At 56.5% G+C, this 20,264-nt stretch overlaps 1 protein-coding gene across 6 annotated transcripts in view; it reads right to left on the reverse strand.

Annotated features, from left to right (window-relative positions):
* The window catches only part of SLC12A7 (solute carrier family 12 member 7), an 85,204-nt gene that overhangs the window by 17,287 nt on the left and 47,653 nt on the right, over window positions 1-20,264 (reverse strand). For 4 of the 6 annotated variants that reach the window (XM_037062941.1, XM_037062944.1, XM_037062943.1 and 1 more), the window contains exons 2-12: window positions 15,643-15,737; window positions 14,969-15,091; window positions 10,811-10,957; window positions 9,620-9,674; window positions 7,791-7,921; window positions 6,666-6,907; window positions 5,588-5,799; window positions 3,872-4,039; window positions 1,761-1,859; window positions 1,015-1,072; window positions 229-403 (exon numbers count right to left, since the gene is read on the reverse strand). In XM_037062941.1, the coding sequence (XP_036918836.1) occupies window positions 229-403; window positions 1,015-1,072; window positions 1,761-1,859; window positions 3,872-4,039; window positions 5,588-5,799; window positions 6,666-6,907; window positions 7,791-7,921; window positions 9,620-9,674; window positions 10,811-10,957; window positions 14,969-15,091; window positions 15,643-15,737 (1,505 nt within the window). Of the gene's footprint in view, window positions 1-228; window positions 404-1,014; window positions 1,073-1,760; window positions 1,860-3,871; window positions 4,040-5,587; window positions 5,800-6,665; window positions 6,908-7,790; window positions 7,922-9,619; window positions 9,675-10,810; window positions 10,958-14,968; window positions 15,092-15,577; window positions 15,619-15,642; window positions 15,741-20,264 lie in introns of those variants that run through there. The other 2 variants (XM_037062942.1, XM_037062946.1) reach the window with 2 other exon arrangements.

Raw genomic sequence — 20,264 nt, forward strand, 5'->3', positions numbered from 1 at the left:
GGCACGCGGCTGCCTCTACCCACTGCACCTGTGCCTTCAGCCCAGTGACCGCCTGGGATGGGGGACTGCCAGGATGGAGGTGGGGACATAGGTCCCACCATCTTTGATGTAAAGACTGTGCTCTGGGACAGAACCTTGGGGACACTCCAGACATGTTGCTTCCCAAGGGCCTGCTCTCTCACAAGGGGGCCATCAATACAGCCCTGAGGCTACGGACAGCGTGTTCACCTGGAGGAAGGGGATGATGCCATCTCGGGCGATGGCCTGCAGCAGGCGCGGTGCCCCTGTCAGGCTCTGCAGGCCGGCGCCGCAGGTGGAGAAGAAGGAGCCAATGACGATAACCCAGGGGGATGGCCAGGCGAGCATGCCGATGACCAGGTTCCCTTGTAGGGCCTCCCCGAACCTGCAGGAGGGGCAGGTGGGGTAGACTTTCAAAATGGGAGCTGAAGACTAAGCGTCTTCCCAGCATCTGAGTGGGCATGACGTTCCCACCCCAAGTAAACTCGTGGGTCCTGCTTGAAAGAGTCTTTGCAGGAGCAAGGAAGCCATGGCCCAGCCCAGGGTCTGTGAGGCCACCGTCACCCCCACGAAAGTGATGGGCAGTGGCCACAGCCTCCCTGTCAGGGACCTGCAGGGCCCCTCATGCTCTGAAGGGCTGATAAAACCCATGGCCACCAGAAAGCAGGGTTTGGGGAGTGAGACCCTGGGGCGCAGACCACTCCTCCACTGAGTGGAGGGGCCAGCAGGGGTAACCATGGCCTCACTCAGGAACCCCTGCATCCCCAGCTCTGCTGGGTCTGAGATGACTCTATGGTCCCCCAGCTCCAGGCTGGAGAAGGCGAGGGTGGACGCACCAGACCAAATAGAACCTCTCAACAAAGGGGCCACGGGAGCTTATTGCTCCACACTCAAAGTGTGAAATCCCGAGTGATCTCAATTTCAAAGCTGAAGTCATTCGAGAAAGCTGACTCTGACCCCAGAATTTCCAGAAGTTGCACATAAAAACCAACATACTTATCTCGTAAGATCACGCCTTCGATGCAGGCCCCGAAGAGCACGATGCAGGAGAGGTCTGAGGCTCATGTCAAGGAAGCAGTGGACGCCATGTGCCGGCAGCGGGGCCCTGGCCGCAGTCAGGTACAGAGCCACCCTGAGCCCCTGCCCACTCTGCGTGCACTGGCTGTCCCGGTGATCCTCGGGGGCCTTGCGCAATGCCTAGTCCTGGCTCCACAGAACAGACCTCAGGTCAGTGAGGACATGCCAGGCCTGCAGTGTGACCACCGCAGGAGGCGCTCACTTGCTTAGAAGGGACAAACTTCAGTGAGAGAAAAGGCTCCACTGGCCCCTCAAGGCCTGTGCCGCAGCATGGTAAAACTGACCAGTGCACATGTGTGTGGTTATTACATGATACACACATAGTCACGTGTCCCTAATGTATGTGATGAGTTGCAAGTAGTACCATGGTTAATGTATGTAGTTCATGCACAATTTCACATTCCATAACCTACTATGGACGTGGTGCCCAGGTGCTGTGTTTTATTTTCTCGCATCAGGTCAGCACCCGCCCAGGTCCTCCTCTACAGGACAGGTGTTGTGGGCAGAACTCACCTGAAGCAGAGCAGCTCACCCAAAGCTGTTGATGGCACAGTGGTGAGCCACACAGTGGTGAGGGTGTTGGGGGCAGGTACCCTCACACCCTGACAGGCTGATGGACAGCCCCTGCACCCGAGCCTCCCACACCTTGACCCCTTCAAGGATACAAATAAAAGATGTGGTCACAATGGCCAGGATAGTCCCTGTGGGGATCGACTTCTGGGCATCCCTGAGGTCCCCAGACCGGTTTGAGCCTGCCATGATGCCTGCGAAAACAGGCAAAGCTGACCTGTTACCAGGAGAACCTAGAAAACTCCATCCCCACTGGCCAAGGCCTACCTGAGACACAGCCCAGGACCTCAGCTGCAACACGCTGGAGAGATGCGGGCGCAGGAAGACCACACCCGTGTGGGCCAATGCCCCCAATCCCAGCCTCAAAGAGCACAGGCCAGATATCACCGTGTAGCTGTGTGACAGCCGCTGCAGGGTGCATGGGGAGAGGCCCCAAATGCCCCCCACCTACCCTCCACAGGAACAGCTAACCCCGCCATGAACTAGTTCAGGCCAGAGGAAGGCTCAGCCCGGATGCTTGCCACTGACACCAAAACCAGAAGCAGCCTCCAGGTGCACCCAGCTCTGACCTCACTTCCCTCTAAGATTTGGGTTCATCCATGTGGCTTGGGGTCAAGAAGCCAGGTCTGGATCAAGCATGATAAGAACATGACCCTAAAGTAAATCGAGGCCTCTCCACATTAACTCCGCACCAGGTTTCATCTTTTTCCTGCTGCACGTGGATGTGTCACTGCCCACACCCTCAAGACTCACTTGATTTGGTGCATAAAGTAAAATAAGGCCCCGGCTGAGCAGCTCCGTTGGCTAGAGCATCGTCCAGACAGGCCAAGGTTGTGGGTTCTATCCCCAGTCAGGGCACATACAAGAATCAGCCAAGGAAGGCATAAATAAGTGGAAAATCAAATTGATATTCCTCTCTCTCCCTTACTCTCTGAAGTCAATAAATAAAAAAGAAAAAAAAGTAAAATGATTTCAACTGGACTCAGAGAAACGCCAACTGACGGCAGTTTGCTCGGCGCCTCGTGAGTGTGTGCTTTGCGTGACCTGATGTGCCAGCGTGCTCAGAGATGAGGCGGCGCCAGGTAAGGGGGGGCGGTCCACAGGCAGGGTGCCTGGGTGCTGGGGCCACCTGCACCCACAGAGGATGTTTTCACACTCTCCACCCCCCAGGCTCACTCACCCAGAACATGTTCCACACCGACAGATGGATACAGGACAGAGAGAGACCCCCAGGGACCAAATCCCCACACTTGCCAAAGTGAGTCCGTGACCCCATCTTCCAGTCTTCCAGGGGGAACTAAAAACAAGCACTTGTCAACCCCCCCCCCCAACTCCACCGATTCAGGAAGAGCTGTGATGAATTAAGTGCAGAGAGGCGGTGAGCGGCCCCTTGCAGGCCAGCCTTCCAGAGTGCAGATAGGCTTGAGGTGGGGGCCAGGGGGACAGATACACTGACAGCCGCAAGCTGCTGAGCCCCTCAGCCAGGCCAGGTCAGGAGCAGCTGGGGGCTCGGGGCCAGGGTTTTGTGGCGGGTGGGCTGAAGCGTGTCCTGGGGGGGGGGTGGTCTCCAGGAGCAGTGTGTGTGTGTATGTGAAGCTGTGTGTATGCATACATGTGTGCATGTACATGTTTATGTTGGGAGGAAGGGGGACTTGCACACACTAAGGGCTCTCTTGCATGTGCCCACATTTGTGTGCCCACATGGGTGTTGGGGGGGTGAGGGGAAACAAGATTTTCTTACACTAAGGGCTATCCCAGAAGGTCAGCTGCCTCTTGTGAGGATAAGGACGGCCGCAGTGCCTGGCCACTAACCGTTCTCCACGTCCACTCCTGGGTGCCCCCTAACAGTGCACCAGGTGTTCTGGGTGCCACCTAACAGTGCACCAGGTGTTCTGGGTGCCACCTAACAGTGCACCAGGTGTCTGGGCAAGTCCACACTGCAGTCAAAAGTTACTTCTAACAACATGGGCCTCTCAGGAGAGCGTGGAACAAAGCTCTCTTAAACCACATGGCCTCCTGTGCTCCCCACTCAGAATAGACGGGGAGCAGAATGCTCATTTTTTGAGCCAAACAGTAAAGAAAACTGGAGGGAGGAGGGAAGCATGGAGGGGAAGTTTGGCGGGGGTGGGCAGAGACAGGGTGATTGTGCGACAGCTGAGGGAGGGAGGCGGCGGCTCCGGCCCGCCTGGACTGCTCACGGCCTCACCGGTCACGGAGGGGAAGTAGATGCCAACCAGCATGGTGAAATAGGTCATGATGTCGGTGAGGACGTAGGGCAGACCGCTGGGTCTGCTCTCCTCTGACACGGGCACCGAGGGTGTGCCCTTCTTCTCCACAAACATCCCTTTGTCCGAGTATGCATTCCACAGGTTATCTGGGGGGGGAAACAGACAGGTAACAGGACTCTAGAACCTTCCACCAGAGCTCCCGCCATTGGGGAGCCCCAGAATTGCCTGACATGCCCCGGTGCCACACAAGGACAAGGACGTCAAACTCAAACACTGACCTCTGAGGAAACGGTTCACAATCACTGAGTGAAAGATTGCGGTCCTACAGTCAAATTAGAAGGAAGGGCATCCCTGACAAGCAGCCTTAGGGCTCTGAGGGAAGGTTTCAGGGAGGGAGTCCATCAGCGATCCCTTCTTGCAGGTCCCCTCACTCATGGAGGGCCCATACGGGGCAGCACTGGCCCCATTTCCCCACACACTCGAGGTGACAGCGGGGTCTGTCTCCTACCTGTGCAAATGCACCCCTGGGCAGATCCCAGACTGGCCAGGCTACAGCCTGTAGGCCCCCGCCCTATAAAAACCCTCCCTCCCCCGAAGACCCCCTACAGGGGCCCTGCTGCAGAACCCATCCCCTCAGGGCCCTCTCCCCTGCATGGATCCTTTTCTCCCACAGGAATGCCAGCGGGTTCCCCAACCCCCGAAGGTCACCTCCATGCCTCACTCCCACTGTCCACCTATCCCTGCTCCCTCCAAACAGGGCACCCTCTAGGGTGCCTATCCCCTCTCTCCCTCCCTGCGTGACCTGTGAACAGCTGCCTCCTCTAGGGGCTTGCTCTGCCAAAACCTAGAAGTGTGGGGGGGGGGGTGCTCAGTAGCCAGGGGCCTCTGAACATCAGGATCCCCATGCTGAGGGATGTGTGCACACGTGCAGCCCTGACCACCTGNGGTTCCCCAACCCCCGAAGGTCACCTCCATGCCTCACTCCCACTGTCCACCTATCCCTGCTCCCTCCAAACAGGGCACCCTCTAGGGTGCCTATCCCCTCTCCCCCTCCCTGCGTGACCTGTGAACAGCTGCCTCCTCTAGGGGCTTGCTCTGCCAAAACCTAGAAGTGGGGGGGGGTGCTCAGTAGCCAGGGGCCTCTGAACATCAGGATCCCCATGCTGAGGGATGTGTGCACACGTGCAGCCCTGACCACCTGCCCACACATCTCAACCCAGCCCAGCCCTGTACTCCACAATACCCACTGTCATCACAGCCTCAGAGGGACACACGGTACCACCTCCACCCCAGGGCAGACAGCTGGGGACCCCGAAACCACGGCCTCAGGAGTCTCCCTCTTCCTTTTCTGTAAAACGTGAGGCCTCTCTCCTGGTGTAGTGGGAGAGCCAGCCCAATTTCTCATCATGGAAGAACTCACAGACAGGAAAAACCAGTCCCTGCCAGTTAGCTTCTTCCCTCATTACCAGAGCTGCTATCAAGTCCTAAAGAAAAGGATGGACTTGGAGTCCCTGAACCACTGTCTCCATAGCAGGGTTGCCATCCACAGCCCTGGGGAGAACCAGCCAGAGCAGGGACCCTGGCAGGTCAGCATCAGAAGAGGGGCAGCACAACCACACACAGGGAGGCAGGACGGCTTCCCAGGCACTGGGCTCTGGACAACTCGGCCCTGCCGAGATCCACTGGACACTCACCCAGGAGGACGCCGCTGGCCACGCCGGGGATGCCCTGAATCTCTGTGAGGTTGTTCTGGGCAAAGTACTCATCACAGGCGGCGCTGGGCGAGGAGCCATTGCAGAAGAGGCTCCAGAGCATGGTGGTCCCCGTGCCATTGTTGGTGGTGTGGACTTTGGCACAGACGTCAAAGCTACGTCTCGATAACGTGCGATTCCCCAGCAGACAGACCCTGGAGCAGGAGTCGGGGCGTAAGGAGGCGTGTGACTCCCGTGTGAAATTACTTCCACCACTTTCTTCAGTCACCAGGTAGAGGTGTGCGTGGCCCCTGTCCACAGCTTCTAACTCTCTCCATTTAGCCTGACCAGAACATCCACATGAGCTGCTGGAAATCTGTGTCTGAGGAGAAGTCGAGTCTGGCAGCGTGGGACTAAGGGACAGTCTGTTCTGCCACCGTGCTCTGGAGTGTTGGGCACAGGGATGAATGGGACTATTCCTACCCAGGCGGCTCACTGCACACGGAGGCAACAAAGCACAGGAGGGTGCTCCTGGCACAGGAGTCAGGAGGGTCCTCAGTGCCAGCTGCCTCCCAGCCCACCCCACTCCACCACGGCCGCTGGGTAACCTGATGCCTGAATGCCGGCCATTCCACTGTCCCGCTTGCTTGCTCTGTGACCTAGGACCACTTCCTTGGGATTTAGTGTTCTCATTCAAAAGAAGGATAAGAAAAGAACCTACTTGAGGGTTTTCGTGAGGACTAGGGGAGTAGACAACCCCTGGGAGTAGCTCGGTGCTGCCTGTCTTCAGGTCTGCCAGCCAACCAATATGCTCGGACCTTCCCCAAACCTCCCGTCCTGTGCTTGCAGACGGCTGGTCTGCAAGAGCATCCTGACTGCTCACCCTGATGCCAAGGACAGAAGAGAAGACTGCCAGACATCTGAGGCCTTAGCTGGGGTAAGGTGCCACCACCCCGGGGCCCCGCCATCATGGCCACAGACGGAACCTGAATTACAAACTAGGAAACAATGTATCCTTACAGACCTGCCCCGAGCAGAGCGACTGAGGATGAGACATCCCTGACGGAAGACTGGGACTCACGGGATGTCTGGCGGGTCAAAGGCAGACTTGATGACACCAGCGTAGATGGCAAGGATGGACAGCACCACGCAGGCCAGGAACACCAGGGCCAGCTTGTTGACGTACTTGACACCCACAAAGACCACCATGGCCATGAGGGCCAGCGTGCATGTCCCATACACTCGCATGTTGTTCAGCAGGGTCATGGCCTCGTCGCCCTCTGACTTGGGGTGGATGATGGCTGCACCAGGGGAGATGTAGGTCTGTGGGGACAAAGCAGGTCAAGAAGGGCAGCCTCTCCACCTCTGCCTGCAAGATGACTGCATGAGGAGAGGGAGGGGGCCAGACACAACCTTCTGAAGGGGCCCTTCTCTCGGTGGGGATCAGTGCTGAGTTCCCTCCTTCCCCGAGAGCCCCTGTACCACCAGAATGCATCTATAGCAAACTCTCTGGAACAAAAAAAGCACAGGCAGCAAATAGCAATGGCCAGGGCATGATTCTGAGATGAAGCTTAGGACCCTTCCCAGTGAGGCAGCATCGGAACACAATGCTACCCCAATTCTCTAGTTTGAAAATAAAAAAAAAAGCAGTGCTTTTCTGCTGACAAGGATATCCTTCCAGCTTGGAGATGTGTGCCAGCCCAACACAGGCCTCCCAGAACCACACTGGGCAGGCACCCAGTGCAGGCTCACCGACTGACGCTTGGTGCATCCTGCTGGAATGAGGGAGCATGGGACCGAGGGACCAGTGACTAAGTTCTGAGAAGTGGGTGGGATCAGGTAGGGGACATGGCAAATGAGGACTTGGGGAGCACGTCACCCCATGGCCCATCATCAGGAACCCCAGTGTTTCTGGCAGCCACACCCTCGGCACTGGAACAGGAAGTCAGGACAAAGGGTGGGAGACACCAAAGAGCTCAACCTGAGGGGTCTAGCAAACCAGGAAAGCATGTCCACCTTAAGACACATCGAAAGACTGAGCATCAGTACTTCAATTTTAAGTTTTAGGGGAAAATCTTCAGTATAGGGACTCAGCACGTTCGCCAAATGACAGGGAACAAGAGTTGAGCAGAAAGGCCTGATGGGGAGCGCTGCCCTTGGGGTCGGTGTCTGGGCAAGGGAAAGCACCCCCAAACAAAGCACTCACCAGAAAAATCTCAATGGTCCCCAAAATATACATGGCCCCTGCAAAGGTCGTTCCCAGGTAGAAGCAGAGGCCCACCGCCCCTCCGAACTCTGGCCCTAGCGACCGCGATATCATGTAGTATGAGCCACCAGCTGCAAAAAAAACACCAAACAGAAAACAGTGGGTTAGCAACCCACTGTGTCCTGTGAACGCAAACTTCACAGAACAGACGACCAGCTCAGGAAGCTGTGACCAAACCTGGTCATGGTGACCATGACCATGAGCAGGGGGCAGAGCCCGTAAGTCTGCACCTTCTGACATCAGACCAACACTTCCATTCTCTTCACTTCTGCCCTAAAGGGCTGAGAACCCAGGGATGCTTAGGCATCGTTTCTGCATCACCCCCAAAGTGCCATTGATAACTCCGCACGACCATTCTGCTGGACGGCTCAGTTCACGCTCAAAGACCAACCAGGAGACCATGGCGTGACTCTGGAATGCCTGAAGAGCTTCTCACAGTGTGCCCCTCTTTCTGAAAAGCAAACCTAAAGGCCAATCTGCCAGTAGAATCATCTCTCCAAGAGAGCATGTCGAATCCCTCCTCCAGCACTGAGTTTCAGTGCCGCCTCCCAGCTGGGCGTCGAGTGAAGAGAGACTGGTTCCCACACCCATGCGGGTGCGACCCACAAGGGGCTTTGCACTCCATGTGGGGGAAGATGGTCCCCCATGGCTAGTGGGGGAAGATGGTCCCCACACCACTGCTGCTCCTTGTGAGGACTTGGGAGGTCGGGGGGAGGGGCAGCCATACAAGGGCTTGGGGTCTAAAACACGCTGGGCCTCACTTATACACACACAAGCCACAGGGGAACGAGGTAGCGTTATTTCAGTTCCTTGAATCCATGTGGCAAATAAACTGGAGGCATGTTGCCTGCAACTTTGCTCCTGAGAGACGATACAGCCTGAGGAACAAACTGGTCCAAGGCACCACCTACCCACCCACCTGCCTCCCATTCTCTGCTGAGCTCACCACACCCCAGGCACTGCCCTCTCAGTATCAGGATGCTACTGCAAAACTGGGGAAAACAAACAGCCATCATTTCAGGGCTCAAATGTCAAAGTGAACCCTGCAGGAAAGAGCCCAGAGCCCCCACCCCCATCACCCACGCAGCCCTTTCTGCACTCCTACCCCTAGGTCAGACAGCGCCAAGGCAACGAATTAAATTAAGCCTGCGGCACTCCAGTTTTGTCACTGTAAAAAGAGAATAATGGTTTGTGGGAAATTAAACTTCAGAATCAAAGGGAGGCATCTGGTCAGAAAATGCCAGCCTCTTGTCTAGACACCAAAGGCTTAATTAAGTTTGACATGAATGAGACCTTGGGGGTGTTGATGTGGGTTCCCACTCTGAGGTGAATCCCAGCTGCACAGCAGCCTCTGGGAGCCCCGCCAAAAGACAGGTCTCTTAGCAAAGCCCTACAGCCCTGGGGGGAAACACGGCAAGAGGCCCCAGGACACCGGGGGCACTAGCCCTCGAGCTGCAGGACATCCCTCTCCCCCTGACCCCCCCAAACCCCTCTAGACCCCTCTAGACCCACCTGAACCCTCTAGAGACCCCCAGAGATCTCTGTGCTCGGACATGAATGATGGTAGCAACCTCCAGGTGAGTGAGGCACATCCACACTGGGCCGCACCCCTGCCTCACCTGTAGCTACCTTGGGTGAAGGGCTAATGTCAAGGTCACCATCAAAATGGGAGTGGAGTATGCACTGCATCCACAGCAGAGCTCAGCTTAGTTAGTACCCACAAAAAGAAGGCTTCACCTCAGAGGACCCCGTCTCCAGCACCCCCTTACCTGGGACCACACCATTGGTGGCAATGGCACTCATCGAGATGGCAGTCAGCATCGTCTGTGAAGAGACAGAGGACCCTTTGGGAACGGCACTCCTGGGGGCTGCTCCAGCAAACACCAGACTCAGGACCCCGACTAGCACTGAAGGGCTGGCTTCCGCCCGGGTGCTCAGCCCGCCATGGGGTGTAAAGTGCCCACTTGCTCAGGAAACAGCCACACCCATGGGTTGGGAGTAACTCTTTTACAACCCAAGGACCAGAAGGAACAGCCTGGGAAGCGAAGGCCCCAGTGACCGTCGTGACCTTGTTCCCATCTGGCAGTGTCTGGGCCTGAACAAGGCCCCACCCCATCATCCTGCTTTCTATCGCCTTTTGTGTGTGTCTGGCACTGCTCCATATGCCTCTTGACCCTTAAATGAAAGAAACACGTTGTGACCCAGGGAGAATGTGGCAAGGCCGTTTACGTGACCTCACCACAGTTCCCCAAGGCCGGCTACGGGAAGCCTAGCGGGTAGGGGAAGTGGCCTGAGGGGCCCGGGGGACTCATCTGCATTGTTTGAATTCTTTACACAGCTGTCTCCAGATGACACATGGTGACAGAATAGCTTAATCACCTTCTTAACAATAAAGGAAGCAAAAAAATCATGGCCAGAGGAGGCACCGAGGAGCACCCACAGGATAAACCAGACGAGATGCGTGACAGCAAAGAAGAGACTGCTTGCTGCTAACAGACAGGGAGGCAGGCAAAGAGGCCAAGTGCCAGGTCTGGGGCTCAACAAGCCACCAACACCCATCCCTTCCTATAAATGAGGTCCCCGAAAATGTCGGATGGGTGGAAGGGGACCTAATCAACATACAGCACCCCTGTGAGTGGCAACGGGGCCCAGTGAAAACCCTCGGGGACTGGGTTGCCCCCTGTACTTCTTCAGATGCAAGTAAATAAGACTCCCTGCAGCCAACAGACAGCTTGGTCCTAGGCAGCTTGATCCCCAGGCCCCACCCATCTTCCTCATAATTTCACCAGCACTGGTGAGAAGCTGCCCTGGGATAGAATCCACATGGGCAACCTCAGACCAAAGGGCAGCAGCGGACCCTGGAGAGCCCGCAGCTGTCCACCTGGTCGGGTCCTCGGAATCCAGCTATCACCACCCCGAAGGCAGAAAGGCCACATCCCAGGACAGCCTTGCTCACTCACACAGGTGCAACACATGAACACGATGAGGAAGGACTCCAGGACGCCGGCCACGCCCACAATCCACGTCAGGCGCAGGAAGAGGATCACACCGAGAATGTTCTGCAGGCAGGGCAGGTAGACGCCGATGAAGGTGCCCATGCCTGGGCTCTGAGAGAGACAGAACAGTGACTCTAGGGAGGTCACGCCTGTGTCCAGCAGACCTCAGGCCCTCTCCCCAGGGACCCGCTTCCCTTGGGAGCCCCGACTACAACCTCAAGCCCCAGGAAAAGGTTCCAGGGACAGGAGGACAAAGAAAGAAGCTGGCAAGAGCGGCAAGCTTCTGCTGCTTGGACCTGGAAAAATGAAGGGGGACCAGCCCCAAAATGAAATGAGGCTCCAGGAGATACCAGAGCAGGACTCCGGCTGTGCTGGAGCAGGGTGGCCTTCTGAGGGGGACCAAAACCACATTATGGCCAGGGGGCAGAGTGGGGAACAGCAGGAAGGCGGGAAAGTTTGGGAAAAGATGGGAGCAAGAGGCTAATGCAACTATAACACCAACTCTAGGTGGAATCAGCAGTGTCTCAGACCCTGTGGAGGAAGTGGTCAAGGGCACCATCGAAGGCTCAGAGAACTGGCTGCCTGGGTACACAGAGCCCTTCCTCAAGCCTATGACTGCAGATGCAAAGACACACGGCAGGATGTGGGATAACTGTGGACAGGGCAGTGCCAGGGTGGTGCCTGCTGGAAACGTCTGCCGTGACCCTGGGATGTCTGCTGTGACCCTGGAAAGACTACGGGATGAGCAGCTCAGAGGAAAAGGTGGTGACACGGCCAGGAGCCTACTGGCCAGCCCCACACACACCAGAGAGGACCGACAAGGCCCAGGGGTCCCACCCCTCCCTGTCAGTGACGTGGGATGACAGCCAGTGTGACCACATTCAGGCAGCACACTTGGATTTAGGGGTATCTGGCTGCAAAGGTAAGATGCTATTTAATGAGGGAGATGTTTTGAATGTAGGTAAATTTTTTTAAAAAGCCCTGGACGGGTAGCTCAGTTAGTTAGAGCACCATCACAATACACCAAGGTTATAGGTTTGATCTCTGGTCAGGGCACATGCAAGATACATTCACAAATGGTGGAACAGCAAGTTGGTATTTCTCTTTCTCTCTCTCTCTCTAAAATTAATCATTAAAAAAATCCCACTTTCCTGAATGACAAGGCTGGACTGAGAACAAGGACCTGGTGTGGTGGCTCAGAGAAGGGCTACAGACTAAGGTTTAGGGGGACACCGGCCAGCCCCAGGGAGGTGGCCAGAGGGCAAACTCGCAAAGGAGAGCAAGCTAAATCCCCATTGAAAAAAAGGAGATGGGCTTCTCAGGTGAAAATGGAAAGTAAACAGACAGGAACACCTGCTGCAGAGCACAGACAAGGCCACAGAGCTCCCAGGGGTTCTAGGGCCCTGGGGAGAAGGACCTAAGAGAGCAGCTGGGGAGCAGGGAGGCAGATCCTTCAACGCCTGGCCCCGAGCTCCAGCTCCTGGCCAGCGCATCCCTCCCCCCACGAGCCCCACCCACCCACAGTACACCTGTACCTTTGTGTAAATAAAAGTGGTTATGGGTCTTATGGTGGGCGTGTCTCAGTTGTGTAAAAATGAGAAGGAATATGCCAAGTGACATGAAATATGCAAAGTGACAGCAATGCTGGGCAAACTGCTGACGTCTATTTTATAATCTTTGTTTACAATCTTAGCTAACATATGAAGAGATCAATAAACCACCAGTGGGGGCTAAAGCAAACCCTCCGGTAAGAGTGGCCGGGACTCCAGGCCTCACATGGGCCCCGCCCACCTGCCTGGAGCCAGTTCTGTGCCCAGCAGCCGCCTTGGTCCTGAGTCACCCTGGAAGGGCACAGTGGCCTTCCGTTCTCTCATAAAAGGCAGCTTTGAAGGATCCAACTGGCTCTGAGGCACTGGAGGCTCCAGGCCCCGGAGCCGTGAGGGGAACAAACACCCGCGCTCTGGGGACAAGCTCCTGTGTCTGGCTGGTCTGAGAGACAGTAAGGGGCACCCCCACCTCCTGCCCCACAGGCCCTAAACTCAGTCCTAAGCGGGGGGCAACTAGATTCATCCCAAGTGAAACCTACCCACCTGGCTACACACAGTCCTGCCCAGGGTCATGGGGCAGCCGTCATTCCTGTGACCGAAACCAGCCCTGTTCCAGGTCCTAACCTGGCAGTGAGTCCATACCATGCGCCTTGTTCAGACTGACCAGGGTGAACACTTAAGTTATATCTCAACAGAAACCTTGACACAGGGTCTGGGCTGCGAGGACCTCTGTGACCCACTGAGCTGCATTCCCCGGCCTGGAAGGAGCTCTGGCAGCAGGCGAGGCCTGGTTGGTGCAGCAAGCTAAAGCTGAGGACTGGTTCCAGGAAGCATCTGGACACAGGTCCCTGAGGGAAAGTGTCTACTTCCTGGAGCAGGCTGACAGCTCGCTGGAACACAAGCTCCGACAGACAGACAGAGGGACAGATGTGTGCCGTGTGCACGAACAGTTGGGCCCCCGCGGTGGATCCACGAAACCACAGGCAGTGCCCAGGGGACTTGTCTGACACTGTAACCTCCCACATGGCATCACCCAGGGTCAGTGTCCTCCATCCCTTGCCTGGCAGGGGAAGGGGAGGCGGCTCCATGAACAGCCAGGGTGGACACAGCTCCCATGGAGCCAGAAAAATCACAGCACCTACAATGGAGACCACGTTCCATGTCCCCTGTGTCTCTACTGCTTCCATTCCCAACAAGCTGTTCTTCTCAAACACCAGGAGCCAACACCTTCACGTGTCACGACATGAGTGTTCATCCTGCTGGGCTTATGGTCAGAGGAAAGAGAGAGGGCAGAAAGCCCTTGGCTTGAAGCCCAGAGGGACCAAGGTCAGGTCAGACACAGGCACAAGGGAGACACTCAGAGGGAGAGTGAATGAGGCCATTGGGACACAGGGTTCCTGTACCTTGGCCCCAGCACTGGCCGGAGGGGCAGGGTGGACACAGTGGGATGGGGAAGGGAAGAGCAGGGAGGTAGCTCAGCATTGTGGGGGTCACTTGGCCGCCCCATCCAGCTGACAGAACACTGCAGAAAGCGCCAGGCCCCTCTGGGAGGCCAGGGCTCAGGCCCCACAGAGTCTTCTGTCCTGCTTGTCAGGAAACAGCTCTGATTCCAAGGCCCTCCCTTCGGAACACAACGCCCTTCAAGTGGTGTTCTCAGAGCCAACAAGGAGCGGGAGTCAGCATTTAAATAGAGAAAAGCCAATTTCCACCCTAATTTAGCAACCACTTGCAGAAAAGGTGGACAGAAGAGTACAACTGCTGCTAAACCTTGGGAAATGCCCGTTTTCGTCAAGGTTTCAGAAGGAGGAGGAAGGGAGACTGCCTGTCAGGGCCTCTGGGAGCTGTGGCCTGTGATGGAGGAATTACTTGGGTGGTTAATTTTTTTTTTTAGCCTGTATCTTTTTAGGATTTTATTTATTTTTTAGAAACATGAGAAGGAAGGACAAAAGAGAGGGAGAGAAACACCAATGAGACAGAGAAACATCAATCAGCTGTGCCCCAACCAGGGACCGAATGGGCAAACCTAGGCATGTGCCCTGGCTGGGAATCAAACCTGCGGCCTTGCACTTGGTGGTGCAACATCCAACCCACTGCGCCACACTGGTCAGGGCAGTTTGTATCTTTGATTTTAAAGGAATACATACTTATCATGAGAGAGCTTTAAAAGTAAGGGAAGAAGAAACTAATAATCAGCCATCACTCTCCCAGAGAAAGACACTCAACACAACCGTGTTCCCTGGGGCTTCATCTGCATCGGTACGAAGAGCGTCCTGAGTTGTGAAAACCACTGGGGCCGGTCTGTCCTGGAGCCCAGCACAGCCCACCGGCCCCCTTGGGGGCATCTGCGTGGTCTCCAAGGTTTGGCTCTTAGAAACTCTGCCAAAGAACCTCTTTCTGATGCATGAATCCTCATGGCAGCTCTGCTTATTTAGGATAGATTCCGAGAAGCACATCCCTGAGAAATAAATTCCTAGGAAAATGGCTCTGTCACTGGAAAACCAAGGGAAGGCGAGGAGGCCCTGGTGGGGTTCTGGGCGGTCTGGGGCTGGGCGGCGGGGGTAGGCGGGTGGTGTACCTTGACCTCACGCCTCCGGCTCTCTTCATCCTCCTCATGCTCCACCACGCCCTGGCTCAGGTTGGTGTAGTTGGCCAGCTTGTTGAGGAGTGAGGACACCATGGGGTTACTGTCCATTTCCTCCTGTTTAGGACCAAGACATGGAATAAGTCACTTGGATCCCAAACTGAAACACCCCCGATCTGACCAGGTCAACCACCCAGCAGGGCTCCTGCTGTGTGGATGCTCTGGTCAGCCCATCTCTGGGGCGACCTGGAGTTCAGAGGTCTGAAACAGGCCGGCTGTCATGGGAGTTTGAAGTCCTGGGTCTGGAGCTGAAGAGCAGGCTCCAGGCCACCCACCCAAAGAGGAGGACCAGGGTCCCCGAGATGGCCCAAAATTCAGCCTCTCCAAGCCACTCACAGACAGGTGTCAGCCGTGAGGGCACATGGTGTAAAGGCCTCCGGACATGGACGGCTGCCAGCTCCCTGCCCACGCAGCGTCCAGTCAAGAGGCCCAGCCCCTCAGTCCACCCTTAGACTAGGGGCCTCAGGACCACAGCCTCTTCACGTGTCCAAATTGCAGCTACTACACTGCCCCCTGCTTTCTGCGGGACAAAGTGTAACGTACCTCAAAAAGTGCCATGTTCTTTCCTTCAAAGAAACTTTCTCTCTGCGGGACAAAGTGTAACGTACCTCAAAAAGTGCCATGTTCTTTCCTTCAAAGAAACTTTCTCTTTCCATGTCGCCATTATTAACGATGGGGCTATTCTCTCTCTCGTGTCCATCTCCTGCTGGGAAATGAGTTTGGGTCCAGTTTAGGAGCTGAAAGGAGGTGGAGGCAAGAGGGAGCAGGGGAACAACAAGCTTGGGGCAGGGCAGATCTCAGCACAGACAGGAGTCCACAGCTGAGTCAAGTGCGGGGCACTGGGGACACTGTGGGCGCTGACGAGGGTGCAGGGTTCCGAGAGCCACATGTGGCCGGTTCTTCCTTCTCTGGGTACACAAACACACAGGTGACCTGCCAACACCACACTCTGCCTGAGACCCTGAACCAGCGAGGCCCATGAGGGTCCCAGCTCCCTGTCCTGGATGCTGAGAAGTGGGAAGCCAGGATGGGCAGGGACCACTGTACTTGGAATGCTGCCAGGCTGGGCATCCTGGGTCTCCCTCCCCAGTGCAGGTCCTGTGGTGGACAGTTCAGAGCCTGGGTGACCTTCCACCAGTACAACATGATGAGCCATGGAGACACTCAGCAGCCACAAACTGTCCTCAGCAAGCACAGAGGAGAGTGAGGGTCCTACCTCTGCCCACCTAAAACCCAGGCAGGAAAGGCAGTGCCAGCGAACTGGACCTGTGTCCCCTCCCCAACATCGGTCTCCATGTGGGGAAGTTACATCATCCTGGGTGGCTCAGGCAGCCAGGTCTGGGCCAGGTGGGGCCCTACAGTCCTCCCACCCATCAAGCAGGAACCCCCCACCCCAACCTGGGCTGCATTTCCTCAGCCACTGAGTCGAGCACTGCCCCCAGATAGTCAGTGAAACATGAGCTGGGCACCTCGGGGGACTCTGACATGGCTACAGGACCCCCGCAGAACAACTCCCCCTTCACCCAGACAACAGTCTGGCCACAACAACAGGCCACGTTCCAGAGGAGCACTGGGCCAGAACGCCTGGGTCCAGTCTGCCAAGAGGACAGTGCGGTCGGCAACCCGGGCACAGGGGCTGGCGGGAGGACGTCCCAGTGTGAGATGAGCCCACAGAGGCCGCAGAGGGAGCAGTACCGATGTGGAGGTGCCCCCGCACCCTCCATACAGGCATGGCCTCCTCGCCCTGAAGCCAAAAGCACAACTCAGTGATAAGACACACTGCTTGCTGCTTCAGAAGAAAGAGAGAAAAGGGCCAGGACACAGAAAACCTCATCTATGGTGAGGGGCACACAGGCTGAATCACAACATGGAAGCAGCCAAGGTCACAGCCACCCTGCCTACAGGCGTGGTGCCACCCTGGACCTCAAATCCCCTGCACCCCCCCAAAGGCCAGAACCCCCCCGCCAAGAGCCTGGACACAGGAGAGCTCCCAGGCCCTCGCCCGGCCAGCAGGGGAGGGAAAGCAAGCACCTCTCACCCGCTTCTCCAAGGACAACAGGCGGCTGAAGGAGAACCCTGTCAGCCTCAGAGGGAAGAGGCCAGAGCAAAGCAACGTGGCCCCGTCCTCGCTCCACTGTGCACCCTGGGGAAGAGGACGGGTGGGGGAGGCAGACGCCTGTCCTGGGGTGCAGCTGCCGGGGAGGGAGGGGCCCCACAGCAGGCACTGGCTCCTGGCAGACACCCTGTCTGCGCCCCTCCCACAATTAACCAGACACTTTCAGACCAAACATACAGCTCTCTTTATAAGGATAAACCTGCTCAGCAACCGGACGGGCCATTAGTGGGGATTTGGTTTTAAATATGGTTCACTGTGTAATAAAAGTCTGCGCTTATTTTAGAAGACTCAGGGCTGCATTCGCCATGAGTGACGCCCCCGGTGTGTCAGATGGAACCGGTAACAGCATAGCACACAATAGGAGCGCAGCACGAGGTAAAGGGGGGCTCGAAGCAGGGGCCGGGACAACGGACAATAACGTCTTTGTGTGGGCTGGACTTTTTAAAGCTCTCTCCCGGGGCAGGGGGGCTCCGGTAAAAGGAGCTCCAAGTACGGCCTTCTGTTCGGGAACTTCAAGTCCCAGTGTGGGGTGCCTTTCAGGTCCCACCAACCCTGCGCTTCACCGGACTCCTGGGGACAGATAACCTTAAAAGTCAGTCCACTGACCAGCTGCCTGAACTTCCAGAACGTGAAAATGCTCACACAGAAGTGGCCACACGGACATAGCTGGCTAGTTTGGTTTGACGGCACTCCGACTCCTGACAGGTCACGGTGGCCTTGCCCGCGGTCCCCCAGCAGTTCAGAGCGGATCCCACCATGGGTGTTAACAGAGCCGAAATACAAGACACAGCCGGCAGGTGACCATCCTGGACCCCGATCTCCATAGCTACTCTGTCAGGACCACCTGTCCCAGGTCCCCAGGTCACCTCAGCCAGGCCATAGATGAGCCCACAGGCCTCAGCCTGAATTCAAGGTGTGAGTTCACTCCCTGGTCCCCAAACGGGGGGCCTGAATATGTGCTCTGAATTCAAAATGGAGAGAAAACCCACAGTGGTTTCGCTCTGACAGAAATCTCTACATGAAATGGGGCCCTGACCCCGCTGGCACCCTCAATACATTCCACCAGGGACACCAAGGCCAGCCCAGAAACCACTGGCAGGGACACTCAAGGCAAAAGCAATCTGTATCCTACCCAAGTCTCCCAACAGCGTGCTGACCTAGGAGTTACCGCCACCAGCAGGTCACCCCCAGCAGCATGCTTGTTTTGGGTGTGCTGATTTCCTTCCTTTAGTGGTGATCACTGGCCGACCCAGGGCTTGGCTCCTGACAGTGTTTCTGGATGAATGCAAGATGCCAAGGGCTCTGTCTAGACCAGTCTCTGTCTAGACGACCCCAGGGCCAGGTCCTGACTCGGTCACCCTGCACCCGACACCAACTGCCCCAGAAGTGAGGGACGGAGTGGGGATGCACTGAGTTTTAGGTTCTCTTTCTGATGAGCCAGCCTGGCCACACGACTTTGGACAAAGTCAGGCTCCTGGGTCTCATGTTTCCTGTTGCTGCGGAGAGGCAGACGACATGGGGAGGGCCTTGCTGCACAGCTTGGGCCGGCAGCTCCCCACATGTCCCCGGGCAACCACAAGGTCCACTCTCAGCTCACCACCAGCCCAAACCCATGCTGTGTGTTTAAAAAGCACAGGCTGGTAGTCACGGCTCTTGGGACTTGTTTGCAAGTGAATGCTGAGGCTTGACCCCTCTGCCACCCGCACAGCCAGAACCACACTCACCCCGCAGCTCCAAGGGCCCTGATGTCTTTCCCAGGCATCTAATGCTCATGGGGAGCAGATGGATCATAGACATGCCATCAAACACCTGTCCACTGTGATAAGGAACACCTAAGACAAGTCCTGACAGAGGACTCGAAGGGAACTAAACAGGTAGGAAGTATCCCCAGAGCTCTCCATGGGAGCAGAAAAGAAAGAACACCAGTTAAGTGGCCATCTAGTGACTGCTGACATTGTGGATGAGCCTGACGACCGAGACGGGCACCTGGTGACGTAAACTCCCCCAGAACAAAGACCAGGACGGTGGGAGCCCAGCAGCATGAAGGACACAAGTGGCCAGGGCACAGAGCGGGGTCAGGGCACCATAGGCCACTGGACGGGGACAAGCTGCAGACCCAATACCTGCTTTCCCAGGTACTTTGTGAGCACCAAAGTGACCCATGCGATGAGGGCAGAAAATGGAGAAACACACCAAATGAAAGCAGCAGCAGATGCACCCTCAGCATCTGGGGGAGTCCCTCCAGTCTGGAGGCTGCTCCCCATGTATGACCCACCGTGCTTCCTCTTGTTACCCAAGCCACTTTTGAGCCATTAGTCCTTTAAAGAGAATACATCTCCCTTGGTTTCTGAGAGCTGTCCACTTAGCCACCCATCGGGGTGCTACCGACAGCACTCACGGGCCCAGCAGAACGCACACCTGTCAGGAGAGGAGGGTCTCTGCGTGGTGAACACGAAGCCAAGGTGCAACCCAGCAGGCCAGGAGACCTGGGTAGGGCCTGCGTTCGGAGGCCCCTGACAGTATCTGTGGACACAGGGCCTCCCAGATCCCAAAACGTGGCCTGGGCGCAGGGCAGCAGCTCCTCCCAGTAGGAAGTGCCTGCGCAACTGCACTTGACTCTGCTGCAGTCAAGACACTCCCATAAAAACCAATGCTTTGGCCTGAGAGACCCACCTGCACCTCCGTAATATGGAAACACCATCCACACAGCACCCGGGCAGTCCCTGTGCCCTGCTTATTCGTACCCCTAAGGACGCTCATACTTTGCTTCATGTTTTTTACAGACAGATTACAATTAAAGTTTGAACAAAGGAAACTGGGTCCTACAGACCCCCAGGTGGGAAGCAGGGCAGGCTTCAAACCCTCTCCCACTCCCCAGACACAACCCTGCAAGCCTGCTGGAGCTCTGGAGGGCAGGGGTCTTCCTCTGGCCGAGACCCACCCAAGTCTTGGGAGGCCACTCACCTGGGCTGGCACCCCCTTCATCACTCTGTTAGTTCATGATGCCAAGAACTGAGGACAAGCTTGGGCACAGGAAACTCTCAAGTGCAGGTGCTAGAGGGGCCGGCCAGACTGGCCAGGCCCACAGCGCCCTCCTGGGCAGGACCCTGGGTG

Source organism: Sturnira hondurensis, unplaced genomic scaffold (genome assembly GCF_014824575.4).
Source record: "Sturnira hondurensis isolate 20B ecotype Veracruz unplaced genomic scaffold, ASM1482457v3 Scaffold0014384, whole genome shotgun sequence".
Taxonomy (NCBI): domain Eukaryota; kingdom Metazoa; phylum Chordata; class Mammalia; order Chiroptera; family Phyllostomidae; genus Sturnira; species Sturnira hondurensis.